The 18,363-nt window shown below is 41.1% G+C and overlaps 1 protein-coding gene across 1 annotated transcript in view; it reads right to left on the bottom strand.

The window, feature by feature from the left end:
• Nucleotides 1–315: 315 nt before the first annotated feature.
• Nucleotides 316–18,363, bottom strand: part of xkrx (XK related X-linked) — a 33,152-nt gene continuing 15,104 nt past the window's right edge. The window contains exons 2-3 of the mRNA XM_062999894.1: nt 3,764–4,029; nt 316–1,837 (exon numbers count right to left, since the gene is read on the bottom strand). Of these exons, the coding sequence (XP_062855964.1) occupies nt 1,050–1,837; nt 3,764–4,029 (1,054 nt within the window). The 3' untranslated portion in view covers nt 316–1,049. The remainder of the gene's footprint in view (nt 1,838–3,763; nt 4,030–18,363) is intronic.

The raw sequence follows: 18,363 nt of genomic DNA, 5'->3' as shown, positions 1-18,363 counted from the left end.
ATGTCAGTTGAGAGGCGTCATCAGTCAGCGGTGAAGGGTCGAATCAGTACAGAGGACGCAATCAGGGTGATTGGACATGACTAGATTAGGGGAGAAAAATCAGAAGGTTGCTGGTTCAAACCCCACTACTTCCAGGTTGCTGCTATTGGGTCCTTGAGCGAGGTCCTTAACCCTCTATTGCTCAGACTGTATACTGTAACTGCAATTTAAGTCGCTTCGGATAAAGGCGTCTGCTAAATGTAAACATTCCATCTGTGAAGAATGGCGAGGGGGGCATCAAGAAACAACACACATTCCGTAAATAAGAAACTCAAGTATTAGACATTCAAACCATTTTATTAATATTATGTTCAAGTTTAAATCAGCATGTTAGAGGCACAAATTCAGGCACAAATCAAGCAAATGGACACACACAACGATAAGACATTCTTATTATTTGGCTCTTTAAACTGTGCCTTAAATATCAACCCATGGTTTTCTATTAGCAGGAAATGCTAATAAATCAGCTTTAGTGTTTGCCTTTGTCATACACGTATCTTAGGAGGAACTTATTTCACTTATCTCAGTACTACACAAGACTCAAAGTGCACTTGAGGGAAAGAAACGTTTGGTTTCTCTCTTCCGTGAAGAAGGGAATGACCTGAATAGCTGTTTTTTTTTTTGAGTCAGACACTTGGCCCATCTCCAAGACACCTGGGCAGGGAGTCTGGTTTTCCGCCTTATCTGAAGGTCGGCTTTGTGAGGCATCTCATATTTTGTGACATTCTTTGGTACGTCACAGCTAACAGCCCAAAACAAAAACCTCTTACTGACCTTTATTCAATAGAAAGTCTAAAATTACAGTACTGAAGCTGTTTGTTCATTTATTTTTTCCATTTTAAGGTAATAAAAAAAATGTCATGCTGTGAAAAATCATAAAATCACAAGAATTCATCTCCAGACTTAGCGGCAGCACTTCCTTGTCTTTATCGAGGCTCGTGTGAAACTCCTGAGTATGAAATAGTGCAAATACGCCAGTTCCAGTGATTTCACTTCACCAAAGAAACCAATCAAACTTCCTCCAAGTCCTCCAAAATATCAGTTTCTTTAGCTGCCCGCTGGAGGTCTGGGGTTGGCAGGACCTGAGGAACCAGTGTACGATCATCAGCAGGACGTTCCTTCTTCCAGCAGCATGCACAGCGCAGACAGTCCTCAACGTTGTGCTCGAACAGCCTGCGTGCCGGATGGCAGAACTGGTAGAACAGCAGCATGAACAGCACGGCAAGCCCGTAGCACACCATCAGCTGCACGGCCAGCAGCGGCGCGCACACGTACTCGTAAAAATCGGACTTGAAGAAGTACCACGCGACGATCAGGGCCAGGTTCTCCACGAAGCGCAGTGTGTAGTACACCGCCAGGCGGCTCCAGCGCGGGTGCTTCTCGATCAGCTCGTGCTCGGCCAGGTTCAGCTGCACGGCCGAGAAGCAGAAGACGTTGATGCAGGCGTACAGGAGCGTGACCAGACTCAGCACCACGCACGTACCCAGCTTGCTCAGGTTCTTCTCTACGCTCTCGGGCATCGAGGCCCTCCGGCACCAGAACTCCACCCACGGCTGAAAGAAGAAGATCAGCAGGTTGGCCAGTCCCACCGGGATCACCCAGAAAGTCAGGGCGGTGCTGAAGAGCACCAGCGAGGTGACGCGGACGGCGATCTCTAATCCGCGCCACAGGACCATGCACAAGTATGCGCTGACCTTCACGTTCACTTTGTAGTCGTCGTAGCGGATCTGGATGGCCAGCACGCTACACACCAGCGCTCCGTACGTGATCGATATCAGAGAGATGATCATCAAGGCCACTGGAAAAGAAAATATTGAGAGATTTCATATTAAATCTATTTAAGAACTGACCTGTACTAGGTCATTAAGACACACTTGCCACATCATCCAATTAGATGATTTCCCTTTTTTAATTAAAAATGAATATTTAGAAAACACCTAGCTAGAACTATTTTATTATCTCTGTTTTGCATTCAGGTAGCACTGTCGCATCACAGCAAGAAGGTCCTGGGTTCGATTCCCAGGTGGGGCAGTCCAGGTCCTCTCTGTGTGAAGTTTGCATGTTCTCCCAGTGTCTATGTGGGTTTCCTTCCACAGTCCAAAAAACATGCAATCAGGTTAATACGACACACTAAATTGCCGTATAGGTGAATGGGTGTGTGTGTATGTGTGTGTGTGTCTGCCCTGCAATGGACTGGTGCCCTCCCACCCCCAGGGTGTTATAGTGTGTTTTTTTTTCTCCCTTTTAGCGCGTCCAATTGCCCGATTGAGTCATGCTTCCTCTCCACCAATGCCAATCCCCACTCTGATTGAGGAGAACAAAGCTAACCCACACCACCTCCGACACGTGGGCAGCATCCGTATGCATTTTGTCACCTACACTTTGACGATTGCTATGCGAATCAGCGTTGTGTACGGAGAGACACACCCTGACTCTTTTACCCATCTCTGTGCAGGCGCCATCAATCAGCCAGCAGAGGTCGTAATTGCATTAGTTATGAGAGAGAGACCTCATCCGGCTTAATAACCCACCCCTATCTGAACAACAGGCCAACTGTTGATCATGTAGCTGCTCAGCCCAGCCGGCAGGCAGAGCTGAGCTCGATATGATGTATTCGAGATCCCAGCTCTGGTGTTCGAGCGTATGTTTTTACCGCTGTACCGCAGTACCCAGTAGATAGTATGTAAAAAAACAGTATCCCTGCCACTGGTGGTAATAGATTAACATTCTGGTTAACTCTTATTTATTAAAACAAAATGGCACAGAGTTGGACAGCAATATGTCCAACTTGTTACCAAAAAAACCCTCCCAAATAAACAAGCTGAGAACTGCAGTCAGTAAGGATGTCACGATACTCTCTATCCACGATGCGATTCACGATACTGGGTTTACTGGGTATACAATTTTTTCCCGATTTTTTAAACTGAAATTGAACACAAATAATGAAGTTTCCTTTTATTATTTCTCTTAAAAAATAAATAAAACACTGTAGGTACAAACTATGCAAAACAATTTTGAATTACGCCCAATTTGGCTGAAAAACCCTGAATTTGGCAACCAGGTGTATAGCGCCAGTGACGTCAACCAGGTGAGGTGAATAGCGCCAGTGCCCTCTGCTGTTTAAAGTGAATATCAATTCTTTTTACATGTCAAATGTCAAATTGATATGAATCGTGGAATTTTTTAATCGGTTATTAACTGTCTTGTGGTACATCCCTAGCCTGTTTAGCCTGTCATTTCTACTAAAATTCAAGCTCTGCAGATTTAAGTGAATCCCATTCAATATTTAAATTCACATGCACTCCGAGATCCAAGTTCGAATCTCAGCTGTGCAATCAGCTGTCCGAAACCTCTGTGGACAGACAAGTGGCTGTGTTTCTGTGTGGAAACAATGACTGCTGCTGCAATTGTGACCTCTGCTGGACAGTCAAGATTCCTACACAGGGGAGGGTGATTGTGGATGGTAGTCAATTGTTCTTAATAAAAGAGACTCAGCGGTATCGAGATATTAATTGGAGACAACTAGATTAGATAAAAAAAAAAAAATGGAAACATGAATAAACAAACCAGTCTAAGTCCATGTACCAAGCCAGTGTGTTAACTACACAATAGTTTGATTTGCATTAACATCATGTCTCAATATTCTCTGATAAGGTTTGAAGTTCATATATAACTAATTAAAAAGGTCCTGGTTCACGACACTATACAATTTAAATGGACTTACGTCTAGCTGGAAGGATGTACTTCTCTTGAATGGCAGCATACAGCTGGAGCGTGAGCTGAGGTGTGGAACCGAGGAAAGCCTGAATGACGGCTGTACGTTTGAAGGCATTGCGGTGGACAGCCAGCATGCGCTCAGATTGTCCGATCTCCCATTCCATTGGGGAGCCAACAGCTTTACCGTTCTTTAACTTCATTTTCCGTGTGATAGTGACGTAAGGCTCCTCCATTCTGCCCGCCTTAACATAGACTACTAAAGCTTCTAGACACCTGTAAAGCAGATACAGACAGTCAGGACCAGCGATGGATTGGCACCCTGTCTTTGGATTAAAATTGGACCAAAAAGACCAATAATTAACCCTAATATACAAGTTTCAAACAGTTATGTAAGACAAAAGTGCCATGTCCTAAAACAAAATAGAACACAGTTGGACAGCAATTGGTACAACGTGTTACCAAAAGTCCACCAACCAAAAATATCCAGCCAACAGTGCCCCGTGGACAGTGTCCTGTGACCACTGATGAAGGTCTAGAAGAAGCGGTGGTCTCTGACTTTACATCTACAAAGTGGACAACTAGGTAGGAGTATCTAATAGAGTGGACAGTGAGTGGACATTTAAAAACTCCAGCAACGCTGCTGTGTCTGATCCACTCATACCAGCACAACACACACTAACACACCACCACCATGTCAGTGTCACTGCAGTGCTGAGAATGATTCACCACCCAAATAATACCTGCTCTGTGGTGGTCCTGACCATTGAAGAACAGGGTGAAAGCAGGTTAAAAAGGTATGTAGGGAAACAGATGGACTACAGTTAGTAACTGTAGAACTACAAAGTGCTTCTATATGGTAAGTGAAGCTGATAAAATTGACAGTGAGTGTAGAAACACGGAGGTGGTTTTAATATTATGGCTGATTGGTGTATGTTACGTGTAGATTATACTGGCTTTAAAACTACGTGTGGGTAAAAATATTCCAATTTACACCGTTTCTGCAAGTAAACATTGGCACTCATTGTCAGTACTCTTCCACTAGAGGATGCTAATAGCTAACGTTAGTTCTGTAAAGCAGCGCTATTGCAATGCAAGTCGCAGGAAATAGAACATTCCAGTATTCATGTCAGAGATGGGGAGTCGCACGTAAGTCGCACACACAGCCACTTCAGACTCGACTCGGACTCCTTTCAAATGACTCGGACCCGACTCATGACTCGCAAAATAATGACTAGTAAACAACAAGAGTCCCTAGCGTCAGTATGAGTTAACATTAGTTACGTGTGACAATTCTATCTATCTATCTATCTATCTATCTATCTATCTATCTATCTATCTATCTATCTATCTATCTATCTATCTATCTATCTATCTATCATATACACATTTTCGTTACCTTTGGATTGGAAGCTCACCTAAAATAGTGGAATACCCTACGTAGTGCACTTCACAGGAACAACTGGGGTGAATGGAACACTCATACAGAATCGGCGCTAATAGTTGAAAGACCGCTTTCTGAACCATTTAGACCTTCTGATTTAAATGTTTAGTAAGAAATGCTGTTATTTGCATTTATTCGGTTTGCGTCACACCGATGATGTGTTAATGAAACGCTTGATTGGCTTTCTAACAAGTTCGTGTTTTACTTCACAACCGGGAAAAGTTTGAGGTTTTTAATTATAAGCACATTTACAAAATAACAAATAATATTCCTAATAGGACACACAGTTATAAATGTAATAGCATCTGGAAGAACATAAGCTAAGGTAAGCAGTGGTTATGATTTTTTTGTGTGTTTTGGATTTTGCCCACTGTGCCGTGATTTATCGCACGGTTTTGTTTTGCAATGAAAACAAAACATATTAGTTTAAGCTTTTAACTGGTACCTTCTTGTTACGGAAATTACATTAATTTGCACAATGACTAGGAAAGTAAAGGCACGAAGTAAAACGGCAAAGTGCAGTTGCTAATCTGTTGTTTTTTATCTGAACTTACATATTATTTATTTATTTATACGCTGCATTTCCAGTATATGTTTTGTGTATATTATATTGACTCGTGACTTGACTCGGACTCCATCCTAAAGACTCGTGATTTGACTCGGACTCTAGCCTAAAGACTCGTGACTTGACTCGGACTCTATCCTAAAGACTCGTGACTTGACTCGAACTCTATCCTAAAGACTCGTGACTTGACTCGGACTCTAGTCTAAAGACTCGTGACTTGACTGACTCTAGCCTAAAGACTCGTGACTTGACTTGGACTCTAGTCTAAAGACTCGTGACCTGACTTGGACTCTAGTCTAAAGACTCGTGACTTGACTCGGACTCTAGCCTAAAGACTCGTGACTTGACTTGGACTCTAGTCTAAAGACTCGTGACTTGACTCGGACTCTAGCCTAAAGACTCGTGACTTGACTCGGACTCTAGCCTAAAGACTTGTGACTCTAATGAATAAATAATGGGTATATGGCAGGATTACTATTCTTATTTTTATTATTATTAATATTTTACTTTCATTTTTTATCACTGCTTTATCCTGGTCAGGGTCACAGTGAGTCTGGCTTGCAGAAACACATTGACAGGGTGCCAATTTATTACCCACCCATTAGTTGCCACTCAAATAATGAGTATATGACAGGATTACTATTTTATTATTATTCAATTTTAATTTTTATCACCACTATACCCTGGTCAGGGTCTCAGTGAGTCTGGCTTGCAGTAACACAATGCAGAAACACATTCGGACAGGGCTCAAATTCATCACCCACCCCTTATTTGCCACCCAAATAATAGGTATATGGCATGATTACTGTTTTTATTTATATTATTATTCATTTTTTACTTTCATTTTTTATCACTGCTTTATCCTGGTCAGGGTCGCAGTGAGTCTGGCTTTCCAGAAATCACCTGGCGTAACACCATGCAGTAACACACCCCATACAGGGCGTCAATTCATCTTCAGGCTTCAGCACTCTTAGACACACACAGTCACATTTGTATGTAGGCAAATGACCGGCTGATAGAACTGACCCTGGATCCCAGTAATAGTGAGCTGGTGAAATTGAGTGCCCCACTATTATTTTAATGATTTTTAGTATTTTACAATATCTGCTTGTTGCTGGTGGTTTGCATAGATTTATGGCAGGGGTAACAAATATTCAGCTAGTTTATTTCTCTTACCATGTAAGGTTCAGTTTAAATGCAGTGAGAAGCAGAGCTCAACTGATTCTCTTGTTTATAGGGATGTAACGATACACTCTACCCACAATGTTATGCGATTCACGATACTGCGTTCACAATACGATTTTTTTCCGATTTTTTTAACTGAAATTGAAGACAAATGATGACAAAGTTTTCTTTTGTTATTTCTCTTAAGAATAAAATAAAATACTGTATTTGTGGTTATCTTTTATTTATGTATATAATGAACGTCCTTTTATTTCTGAGGTAGATACAAACTATGCGAAAATTTTTGAATCTAGTCCAATTTGGCTGAAAACCCCCGAATCTGGCAACCAGGCGTATAGCGCCAGTGACGTCAACCAGGCGAGGTGTATAGCGCCAGTGCCCTCTGCTGTTTAAAGAGAATATCAATTCATTTTACAAGTCAAATCGATTTGAATCGTGAAATTTTTGAATCGGTTATTAACTGTCTTGCCGCTCAGGTGGCACAGCGGTAAAAACACACGCTGGAGCCAGAGCTGGGATCTCGAATACATCGAATCGAATCTCAGCTCGGCCTGCCGCCTAAGGCTGAGCGGCCACATGAACAACGATTGGCCTGTTGTTCTAAGCCGGATGGGGTCTCTCTCTCATGACTGGTGCAATTACAACCTCTGCTGGACGAGACGAGAAAAGAGTGCTCTCAGGGTGTGTCTCTCCGTACACAACGCTGAGCTGCACTGCACTTTTCACGTAATTGGATGCTCTAAAAAGGAGAAAATGCATAAAGAAAATATATAAATAAAAAAAACTGTCTTGTGGTGCATCATTACATCCCTACTTGTTTATATAATGAATGTACTAGACCTGACTGGTATGCTAACCACAGAGGACTTCTGATTTTGTGTTAAGTTTTAAACAGAACCAGTTTTTGATAATCTGAACGAGGGTTAGAAGATGGCAGACATTTCCTTTTAAGACATAGCTAATGCAAAGCACTACTGCGGCTGCTTGAGGCTGTAAAAGGAAGCAGAGTGTCCTAGGAAGGACAGAGAATGTGCAATAAATCCTTGAAGACATTTAACAGCAGCTATAAACACAACTCCCAACTGGCAGTAGCCCAGCAGCACAGCAGCGTGTTCTGATAAATGTAGATAATGTAAATGAACAGTGACCTTATATTTAAAGAAAACCAATGTTAAAATTCTCGAAATAAAGAAAGTACTTATAACTATGATAATTGGGTGCTATTTATAACACTGATACTCAGTATATTTGTTTATTTATTAGGATTTTAACGTCATGTTTTACACTTTGGTTACATTCATGACAGGAACGGTAGTTACTCATTACACAAGATTCATCAGTTCACAAGTTTATATCAAACACAGTCATGGACAATTTAGCATCTCCAATTCACCTCTTGCATGTCTTTGGACTGTCGGAGGAAACCGGAGCACCCGGAGTAAACCCACACAGACATGGGGAGAACATGCAAACTCCACACAGAAAGGACGCAGACCGCCCCACCTGGGGATCGAACCCGGGACCATCTTGCTGTGAGGTGACCGTGCTACCTACTGAGCCACTGTGCTGTGCCAACCGATACTCCGTCGATATACACTGACCTGGCATAACATTATGACCACTGGTGGGATATATTACGCAGCAAGTGAACATTTCATCCTTAAAGTTGACGTGTTAGAAGCAGGAAAAATGGACAAGCGTAAGGATTTGAGTGAGTCTGACAAGGGCCAAATTAGGGCTGTATCGGTCAATACGATATAATTCCGATATCGATATGAATAATACAAATGTCAGAAAAACTGCCAGGAACACCAACATTGAAAGGCTGTACCTGCAAACCTCTGAACCCTGCAAACGTCTATGAAATCTCACCCTTTACAACTACATAATAGTTTAGAAATAATAATAATAATAATAATAATAATAATACAAATAAATTAGTTTTTACCTTTTACTTGTATTCAGCATTTGTATACAGACAAAAACACGACATCATTCTCAAATAAACATAAGCTTTGACAATATATAATATAATATATTAACATACAGTATGTCTTAACCAGAGGTGGAAAGAGTACTAAAATATTGTACTCAAGTAAAAGTACTATTACTTTAATGAATTTTTACTTAAGTACGAGTAAAGTTACTAGTCTAAAAATCTACTCATGTAAAAAGTAACTCATTTAAAATGTACTCGGAGTAAACTTCACTTCGTTACTTTTGTAACAGCAGGGGGGTCGCTTCTGTGTAATGCAAACATGACAAGTGGATATAAATCTCACAATAGTTGTTTTTAATTCAAATATAATAGAAAAAACATGTTGATACAACATTTAAAATATTTAGGGATGTGTAATGTGTCATTTTTGTCCCATAAAACTTTTTCAAACTGTATAACCACTAGTGATGTGTCGTAGAATGATTCGAATCCATTGAACGACCCTTTAACCTGAAATAAAGGAATCGCTTCTGGGAGTCGTTATGTATATATACGGCTCTTTATAGGAACCGAGACAAAAGATTCGACTCCCCGTCGCAGAATTCACTGCAGTAGTTTCCCAGATTTTTTTAGCGTTTATTATTTTACTCAGTAACGGATCTTATTTAAAATGTAGCGAATTACAATTCCTAATACAAAACATACCTAAGTAAAAGTAAAATTACAGGCTGTGAAATCTACTTTAAAAAGTGCAAGTACACAAAAAAACTTCTCAATTACAGTTACGCGTGTAAATGTAATTCCACCTCTGTAAATGTTACTTTCCACCTCTGGTCCCAACTTTAATCCACAACATGGACTGATTATTATTTGTATGTAAACATTTTCGAACAAAAGTGCTTAGAGTTGCTGCAGAATTTGCTATATCAGGTATTGTGCTTGAAGACTACAGAAAAAAAGAGTATAGTCTTTCCTCTCTTATGAACTATTTCTACTGCTTCTTTTTTAACTGTGGATGCCCGTTCACTCACAGCTGTTGAACTCATTTAGCCGCTGACATCCACCGTGTTGTAGCGGAGTGTATATCAGAGCGGTAACGCTGAGCACTGGCTTCGTGCCTGTGGCGTACGTCATCACGCACTGACGTATGCATATCGATCGAATTTGTTTAAAAATCATATCACCGTTATTGAAACATTTTCTATCGCGATATATATCGATATCGAATTATTGTCCAGCACTAGGCCAAATTGTGACGGCTAGACGGACTGGGTCAGAGCATCTCCAAAACTGCAGCTCTTGTGGGGCGTTTCCAGTCTGCAGTGGTCGGTATCTATCAAAAGTGGTCCAAGGACGGAACAGTGGTAAACCGGCGACAGGGTCATGGGCGGCCAAGGCTCATTGATGCACATGGGGAGCGAAGGCTGGCCCGTGTGGTCCGATCCAACAGACGAGCTACTGTAGCTCAAATTGCTGAAGAAGTTAATGCTGGTTCTGATAGAAATGTGTCAGAATACACAGTGCATCTCAGTTTGTTGCGTATGGGGCTGCATAGCCGCAGACCAGTCAGTTAGGAAGGTGGTCATAATGTTATGCTTTATCGATGTAACAATACATTTTTTAAAACTGACAAAAAAAATTGAAGTGTCTCACTATTTTTGTTTAATTTTTAAAAGTACCTTGGAATTAACCAAGTAGTAGAAAAAAAGCAGTAGAATATTTAGCTTTTTTAGTTAATTCAGTAATGCAGGATAGATCATCTAATAAAAATGCATTTTTTCCCCCAATATTTAAAGTCGATCAGAGGCACTCAGGTGGCGCAGCAGTAAATTACTCTGCTTGGATTCAGGGTTTAAATCCCCAGCTGTGATATCGGCCGGTCGGGCGTCTAAATACGGACTTGATCGGCTAGGTCTTGGAGGAGGGGGGTGTTCAAAGCCCGTCCTGTGATCCCAGTGAAGCTGGACTCACTGAAACCCTGACTAGAATAAAGCGGTGGTAAACGTTTATAGTTCTACAATTACTGACTGTAGTCCATCTGGTTCACTACATACTTTTTTAGCCTGCTTTCACCCTGTTCTTTAATGGTCAGGATGCCTACAGGACCACCACAGAACAGGTATTATGTAGGTGGTGGATCATTCTCAGCACTGCAGTGACAATGACATGGTGGTGGTGTGTTAGTGTGTGTTGTGCTGGTACGAGTGAATCAGACACAGCAAGAGGGGTCACGGGACTTACATTACATTAAAGCAATATTTAAAAAGGATAGCATACAATATTTTTTTAAGCTTAGGCTGTTTGTTCAGTTCAGAGCTTCCCTCATTCCAGTGTTCATTCGGCTTGTTTTGGCCTGAAGGCACCACTCCACCTCTCTCTCTCTCTCTGCTCATTGCTGGTGGTTTGCATAGATTTATGGCAGGGGTGTCAAACTCATTTTCACAGAAGGCCACATCAGCATTATGGTTGCCTTCAAAGGGCTGTTTGTAACTGTAAGACTGTATAAATGTAACTCTCTGTGATAATGGTGTCTCTGGTTATACCATTATCACACATTCTCTTCCATTGATCATGTTCTGTCATTAACAACAAACACAAAACTGAACCTGACTTAAAAATGCAATGTCTGAAAAACTCAGATGTATATTGTATGACACTAGTAACTTGCACTACAAACATTTTTATCCTTTTTCTGCTTAGTATTTCATTGGTACATACCTCATTTGTACATAAATCCCATATATACCATATACATCTGTTTACCATGTTTTACATATACATTCCTTGATCATGTCCATAGCACCTTAATCTTAATCTGCACCTTAATATGTATAATGTTTTTAGCTACATATCTTGTTTATAGTACAGTTTATAGTTTACAGATCTTGTTCATACCACTGCTATTTACCCACTGTAAATAATGTATATTATACATTTACATTTTCAGCATTTAGCAGACGCTTTTATCCAAAGCGACTTACACAATAAGCAACTGAGGGTTAAGGGCCTTGCTCAGGGACCCAACAGTGGCAACTTGGTGGTAATGGTGGAGCTTGAACCGGCAACCTTCTGTTTACTAGTCCAGTACCTTGACCACTGAGCTATCACTGGCCCTATACAGATATTATAGATACCGTTTATCCTGCACTTTCTGCTTATTGCACTTCTGGTTAGATGCTAAACTGCATTTCGTTGCCTTGTACTTGTACATGTGTAATGACAATAAAGTTGAATCTATTATATCTATCTATCTATTCTCCTTGAAGCACATACATGTATTTGCTTTCCCATCTTTTAATAAACTGCCTTCTTTTTGCATCAATTTTCTCTTATCGGACATTTTGGGATTATTTGTAGATATTTCTCAACTCCACTTGTTGGAAAACCGCCTCACTATGCAGTCACTATGCGGATCACAAAATCTTACATTTTACCTTAAATTTTACAATATATGCTTTACAGTAGCATAGACTTTAATTTTAAGACAATCATACGCCTTGGAAGCTCTCGCGGGCCACATAAAATGACGTGCCGGGCCTTGAGTTTGACACGTGATTTATGGCAAATCAAAAGCTTTCTCTTTGAGAAACCTGTCAGACAGACATGTAATAGAATTGTTTATAACTAAAGACATTTACCTCATATTCTGTAAAGTATGCACTTTTAACTCTTCACAGTAGTGCATTTTACAGGAGGAATAAGGGCAGAGGAAGCGCCAGACCAAATGTAAGACGTTAATGTTACAATTTCCTGAGCTAAGCTAAAGTAGAAGTGTTTTATTAGCATGGAACTTCGGCTTCAGTTATTCAACAGTAGTAACAATAGTTTTTATTCAAACAAATGTCTGACCTTAGCATTTCCTCAACATGAAGTGGTGTTTCAAATACGGCTGTCGCGGTGAAAGAATTTCCCCTTGCGGTATTTAGCGTGGTTCAACACCGCGGTATGCAATAATATCGCCATTTTTTTGTTTTTGAAAATTACTTAATTTATCTGGATTTTAGAGCTATATAAACAAGCTTTATTGTTAGGCTATGATTCGGTATATTATTGCTTTATAATGACAAAGATGAGACAGCTTTAAGACAAATCAAATGCGTGTTTATTGTTAAATACAGAACAGAGCATGGATGCACAATAAGAATGCACGGCTTTGCTCTATTAAAAAAAGGTTTAAATTAAGCTTCTAGCCTAGGCTAGATATACACTGTGAAACGAAAAAAAGCAAACTGTTTAGGCTAAATATTTTAAATGCACATCTAATCAAAATATGGTAAAAAAACTAAACAAAACAACTTTCGTTTACAATAAAGAATAAAGTCTGTAAGACCTTAAACCTGCGTTATCATGCGCGCTAGAAAAACCAACATGTTCACCTGATGTGGTTTGAGAGAGGATCCGAGTGGGGTATGCGATGTTCCCGACGGCACTAACAACTCTCTCCGATGGTGCTCGTTGCACTAATACACACGTACTGTACCTGCATGCGACTTTAGATAGCAGAGGAAACTAGCCGTGTTATCGCGCCACTATTAACCATCTATTTAGTAGGTATAATTGACATAACAATATATACTACATTTTAAGTTAATATTCGTTTCAATACATTTTTATTCAATGAAAAATTGCAATGCCATATTAACCGTCATTAAGTGTTTTAGTATGCCAAGGCTGTTTGAATATAGTCTAAATTACAAGTATTTTATTGAGTGTGAACTCAATTTGATCATTAATAAACTTGCCTATAATTAATGTTGCCATTGTTTTCATCTTAAAACACAAAGCCTGACTATTTAACATTTATTACGCCCGAATGTAATCGTATAAAACAAGATGGACAAAAAAGAAAGAAAGAAAAAATGTGAACATCGCGGTGTTGCGGTTGCTTGGCATGCCCTGCGGTTGGCTGGTCTATACCGCGGTATTTCAAAATTGCGGTTAGCGCGACAGCCCTAGTTTCAAATCCCATTCTACCTACCACATAGTATGGACCAATACTATACATAGTGCACTAATACGTACTTACTATTTAATAAAACCGTGTGAGACTTAAGACATGGTGCTGGTGTGTTAGTGTGTGTTGTGCTGGTATGAGTGGAGTTTTTAAATACCGTGTCCACTCACTGTCCGCTCTATTAGACACTCCTACCTAGTTGGTCCACCTTGACGATGTAAAGTCAGAGACGATCGCGCATCTATTGCTGCTGTTTGAGTTGGTCATCTTCTAGACCTTCATCAGTGGTCACAGGATGCTGCCCATGGGGCACTGTTGGCTGGATATTTTTGGTTGGTGGACTATTCTCAGTCCAGCAGTGACAGTGAGGTGTTTAAAAACTCCAGCAGCGCTGCTGTGTCTAATCCACTCATACCAGCACAACACACACGAACACACCACCACCATGTCATTGTCACTGATCAATTGTCATTGATCCACCACCCAAATAATACCTGCTCTATGGTGGTCCTGGGAGAGTCCTGACCATTGAAGAACAGCATGAAAATGGGCTAACAAAGCATGCAGAGAAACAGATGGACTACAGTCAGTAATTGTAGAACTACAAAGTGCTTCTATATGGTAAGTGGAGCTGATAAAATGGACAGTGAGTGTAGAAACAAGGAGGTGGTTTCAATGTTATGGCTGATCAGTGTATATTAAAGGTTCACTGATCTTGATTTAATTGCTCTTATAGCTGGTCTGAGGTCAGTTAGAGGGTAAGAGCATTGCTGGATCAGGGAGGTTAGGGCTTGTTTTGCTGCCAAGTCTAATTGTTTGCTTCCTCTAAGGCTGCAGTGTCTGGGGACCCAGCAGCAACCTACGGCTAGCTGTATGGCTCAAGCGTCTGCTGTACAGATGGAGCAGTGTTTGCATTTTTGATTCCAAGGCTGATTTGGCTGCTTTGGCTGCTATGGCAGCGGTGACTCTTTTTATTTGTTTTGGAGCCGTCTGTATAGATGGGAATGTGAGAGGCAGGTCTATTTTTGATATGGCGCTTTTGATATGGTATTTTGTTTCGTTTGATTGTTTAGTAGGGTTTCAATGTCATGTTTTACACTTTGGTTACATTCATGAGGGCAGGCAGTTACAGGTTACACATTCAATGTAAAAAATGTTGTATCTCTAATTTACCATGTCTTTGGACCAGAGATGTTCACAAGTCACAAAATACGAGTCAAGTCATGAGTCTTTAGGCTAGAGTCCGAGTCAAGTCACGAGTCAATATACACAAAACATATATTGGAAATGTAGTGTAGAAATAAACAAATAATAAAGTTCAGATAAAAAACAACAACAGATTAGCGACTGTATTTTGCCATTTTACTTAGTGCCTTTACTTTCCTAGTTATTGTGCAAATGAATGTAATTTCCGAAGGTACCAGATAAAAGCTTAAACTGATACGTTTTGCTTTTATTGCAAAACAAAAGTGCGATAAATCACGGCACAGTGGCCAAAATCCAAAACACAGGCAAAAAAAATCATAACCACTTACCTTAGCTTATGTTCTTCCAAATGCTATTAAATTTATAAGCGTGTGTTGTCCAATTAGGAATATTATCCATTAGTTTGTAAATGTGCTTATAATTAAAAACCTCCAAACTTTTCCCGGTTGTGAAGTAAAACACGAACTCGTTAGAAAGCCAATCAAGCGTTTCATTGACACATCATCTGTGTGATGCTGCAAACTGAATAAATACAAATAACAGCATTTCTTACTAAAAATTAAAATCAGAAGGTCTGATTGGTTCAGAAAGTGATCTTAAACCATTAGTGCCAATTCTGTAAGAGCGTTCCATTTACCCCAGTTGTTCCAGTGAAGTGCACTATGTAGGGTATTCCACCATTTTAAGTGAGATTCCAATTCAAAGGAGGGAGTAGGGAGCGACGCTTCATCACTACGCTGGAAGCTGGCTGGAACATTTAGCTATTGCGTGTGTTGCTGGTTAAAACGGCTGGAGCATTATCAGAGAGCAGAAAATGACACAATCAGAATGATGTCAGATCATATATATATATATATATATATAAATAATTGTCACACATAACTAATGTTAACACATGCTGCTGACTTTTGTTGTCTACAAGTCATTTTTGCGAGTCATGACTTGAGTCCGAGTCATTTGAAACAAGTCCGAAAGTCTGAAGTTGCTGTGTGTGTGACTTACGTGCGACTCGGACTCGAGTCCCTATCTCTGCTTTGGACTGTGGGAGGAAACCGGAGCTCCTGGAGTGAACCCACAAGACATGGGAAGAGCACGCAAACTCTACACAGAAACGATCAAGACCGCTTCACCTGGGAATCAAACTTAGGACCTTATTGCTGTGAGGTGACAGTGCTACCCACTGAGCCACTGTTCCACCTAGGCCTTGAGGGTCCCAAAAGGAAACTGGGCTTTATTGGGTTTGGGATAGTTCGCTATGGTTGTAGCTTGCTGTTTTGTTGTTGGGGGGGGGTCTATCTTTTAGCCTAGGGGCGGATCCATCTGGGGTTGAGTGCATAGAGGTGGCTAAACCTTGGGTGAAATACTGGTGGGATGATAGTTTGACTATCATCTATCTGATTTCAAGGGGTGGCTCTTTGGCTTCTATGTAGAGGCTTGCACCCGGGAGGTTGTAAAGGCTCCCAGGGCTAATCGGAGACCTAGGTGGTGAACGGAATCCAGGATTTTGATGTAGGATCTCCGGGCTGCCCTGTAGATCATACTGGCATAGTTAAGGTGAGATCTTATCATGGTTCTGTGAGTTTTATGAGGAGGTCGTGATCCGCTCCACACTTTTATGTCTATTGATTTAAGGCATGTGTTTTTATGGCTTTTATGTGAGGTATGAAGGATCGTTTATTATCCTGGGTGAGTCTCAGAATTTTTTTCACCCCTTGTATAGGGTCTATGCCCAGGAGCAGTTCTGGATCTGGGTGTAAGGTTCTTTGTTGGTAAATGTGTATGTGTATTGTTTTGACTGTGGACTGTGGTTGACCATCATCGTATTTTGTTCTCATCATTATTCAGCCTCGTCAGCAGCTGTTTAATTAAACATGTTAATTCTGCGTTGAAGGCCAAGGCTTTGCTGTCTAGACTGCTGAATCAGTGCTTCACATACACACCCACACACACACCTGCACATCTGTTCTAAGCTACATGTGACATGGCCAAGCATATAATTCAAACTGATTCATAGTAACCTCCTTGTTTCTACACTCACTGTCCATATACAGGGGTTGGACAAAATAACTGAAACACCTGGTTTTAGACCACAATAATTTATTAGTATGGTGTAGGGCCTCCTTTTGCGGCCAATACAGCGTCAATTCGTCTTGGAAATGACATATACAAGTCCTGCACAGTGGTCAGAGGGATTTTAAGCCATTCTTCTTGCAGGATAGTGGCCAGGTCACTACGTGATGCTGGTGGAGGAAAACGTTTCCTGACTCGCTTCTCCAAAACACCCCAAAGTGGCTCAATAATATTTAGATCTGGTGACTGTGCAGGCCATGGGAGATGTTCAATTTCACTTTCATGTTCATCAAACCAATCTTTCACCAGTCTTGCTGTGTGTATTGGTGCATTGTCATCCTGATACACGGCACCGCCATTGGATGCACATGGTCCTCCAGAATGGTTCGGTAGTCCTTGGCAGTGACGCGCCCATCTAGCACAAGTATTGGGCCAAGGGAATGCCATGATATGGCAGCCCAAACCATCACTGATCCACCCCCATGCTTCACTCTGGGCATGCAACAGTCTGGGTGGTACGCTTCTTTGGGGCTTCTCCACACCGTAACTCTCCCGGATGTGGGGAAAACAGTAAAGGTGGACTCATCAGAGAACAATACATGTTTCACATTGTCCACAGCCCAAGATTTGCGCTCCTTGCACCATTGAAACCGACGTTTGGCATTGGCACGAGTGACCAAAGGTTTGGCTATAGCAGCCCGGCCGTGTATATTGACCCTGTGGAGCTCCCGACGGACAGTTCTGGTGGAAACAGGAGAGTTGAGGTGCACATTTAATTCTGCCGTGATTTGGGCAGCCGTGGTTTTATGTTTTTTGGATACAATCCGGGTTAGCACCCGAACATCCTTTTCAGACAGCTTCCTCTTGCGTCCACAGTTAATCCTGTTGGATGTGGTTTGTCCTTCTTGGTGGTATGCTGACATTACCCTGGATACCGTGGCTCTTGATACATCACAAAGACTTGCTGTCTTGGTCACAGATGCGCCAGCAAGACGTGCACCAACAATTTGTCCTCTTTTGAACTCTGGTATGTCACCCATAATGTTGTGTGCATTGCAATATTTTGAGCAAAACTGTGCTTTTACCCTGCTAATTGAACCTTCACACTCTGCTCTTACTGGTGCAATGTGCAATTAATGAAGATTGGCCACCAGACTGGTCCAATTTAGCCATGAAACCTCCCACACTAAAATGACAGGTGTTTCAGTTATTTTGTCCAGCCCCTGTAGAAGCACTTTGTAGTTCTA

The sequence above is a fragment of the Trichomycterus rosablanca genome, chromosome 8 (genome assembly GCF_030014385.1).
Source record: "Trichomycterus rosablanca isolate fTriRos1 chromosome 8, fTriRos1.hap1, whole genome shotgun sequence".
Taxonomy (NCBI): domain Eukaryota; kingdom Metazoa; phylum Chordata; class Actinopteri; order Siluriformes; family Trichomycteridae; genus Trichomycterus; species Trichomycterus rosablanca.
Note: the sequence above shows the minus strand (reverse complement) of the source record. Positions and strands in the feature narration are given on the sequence as shown.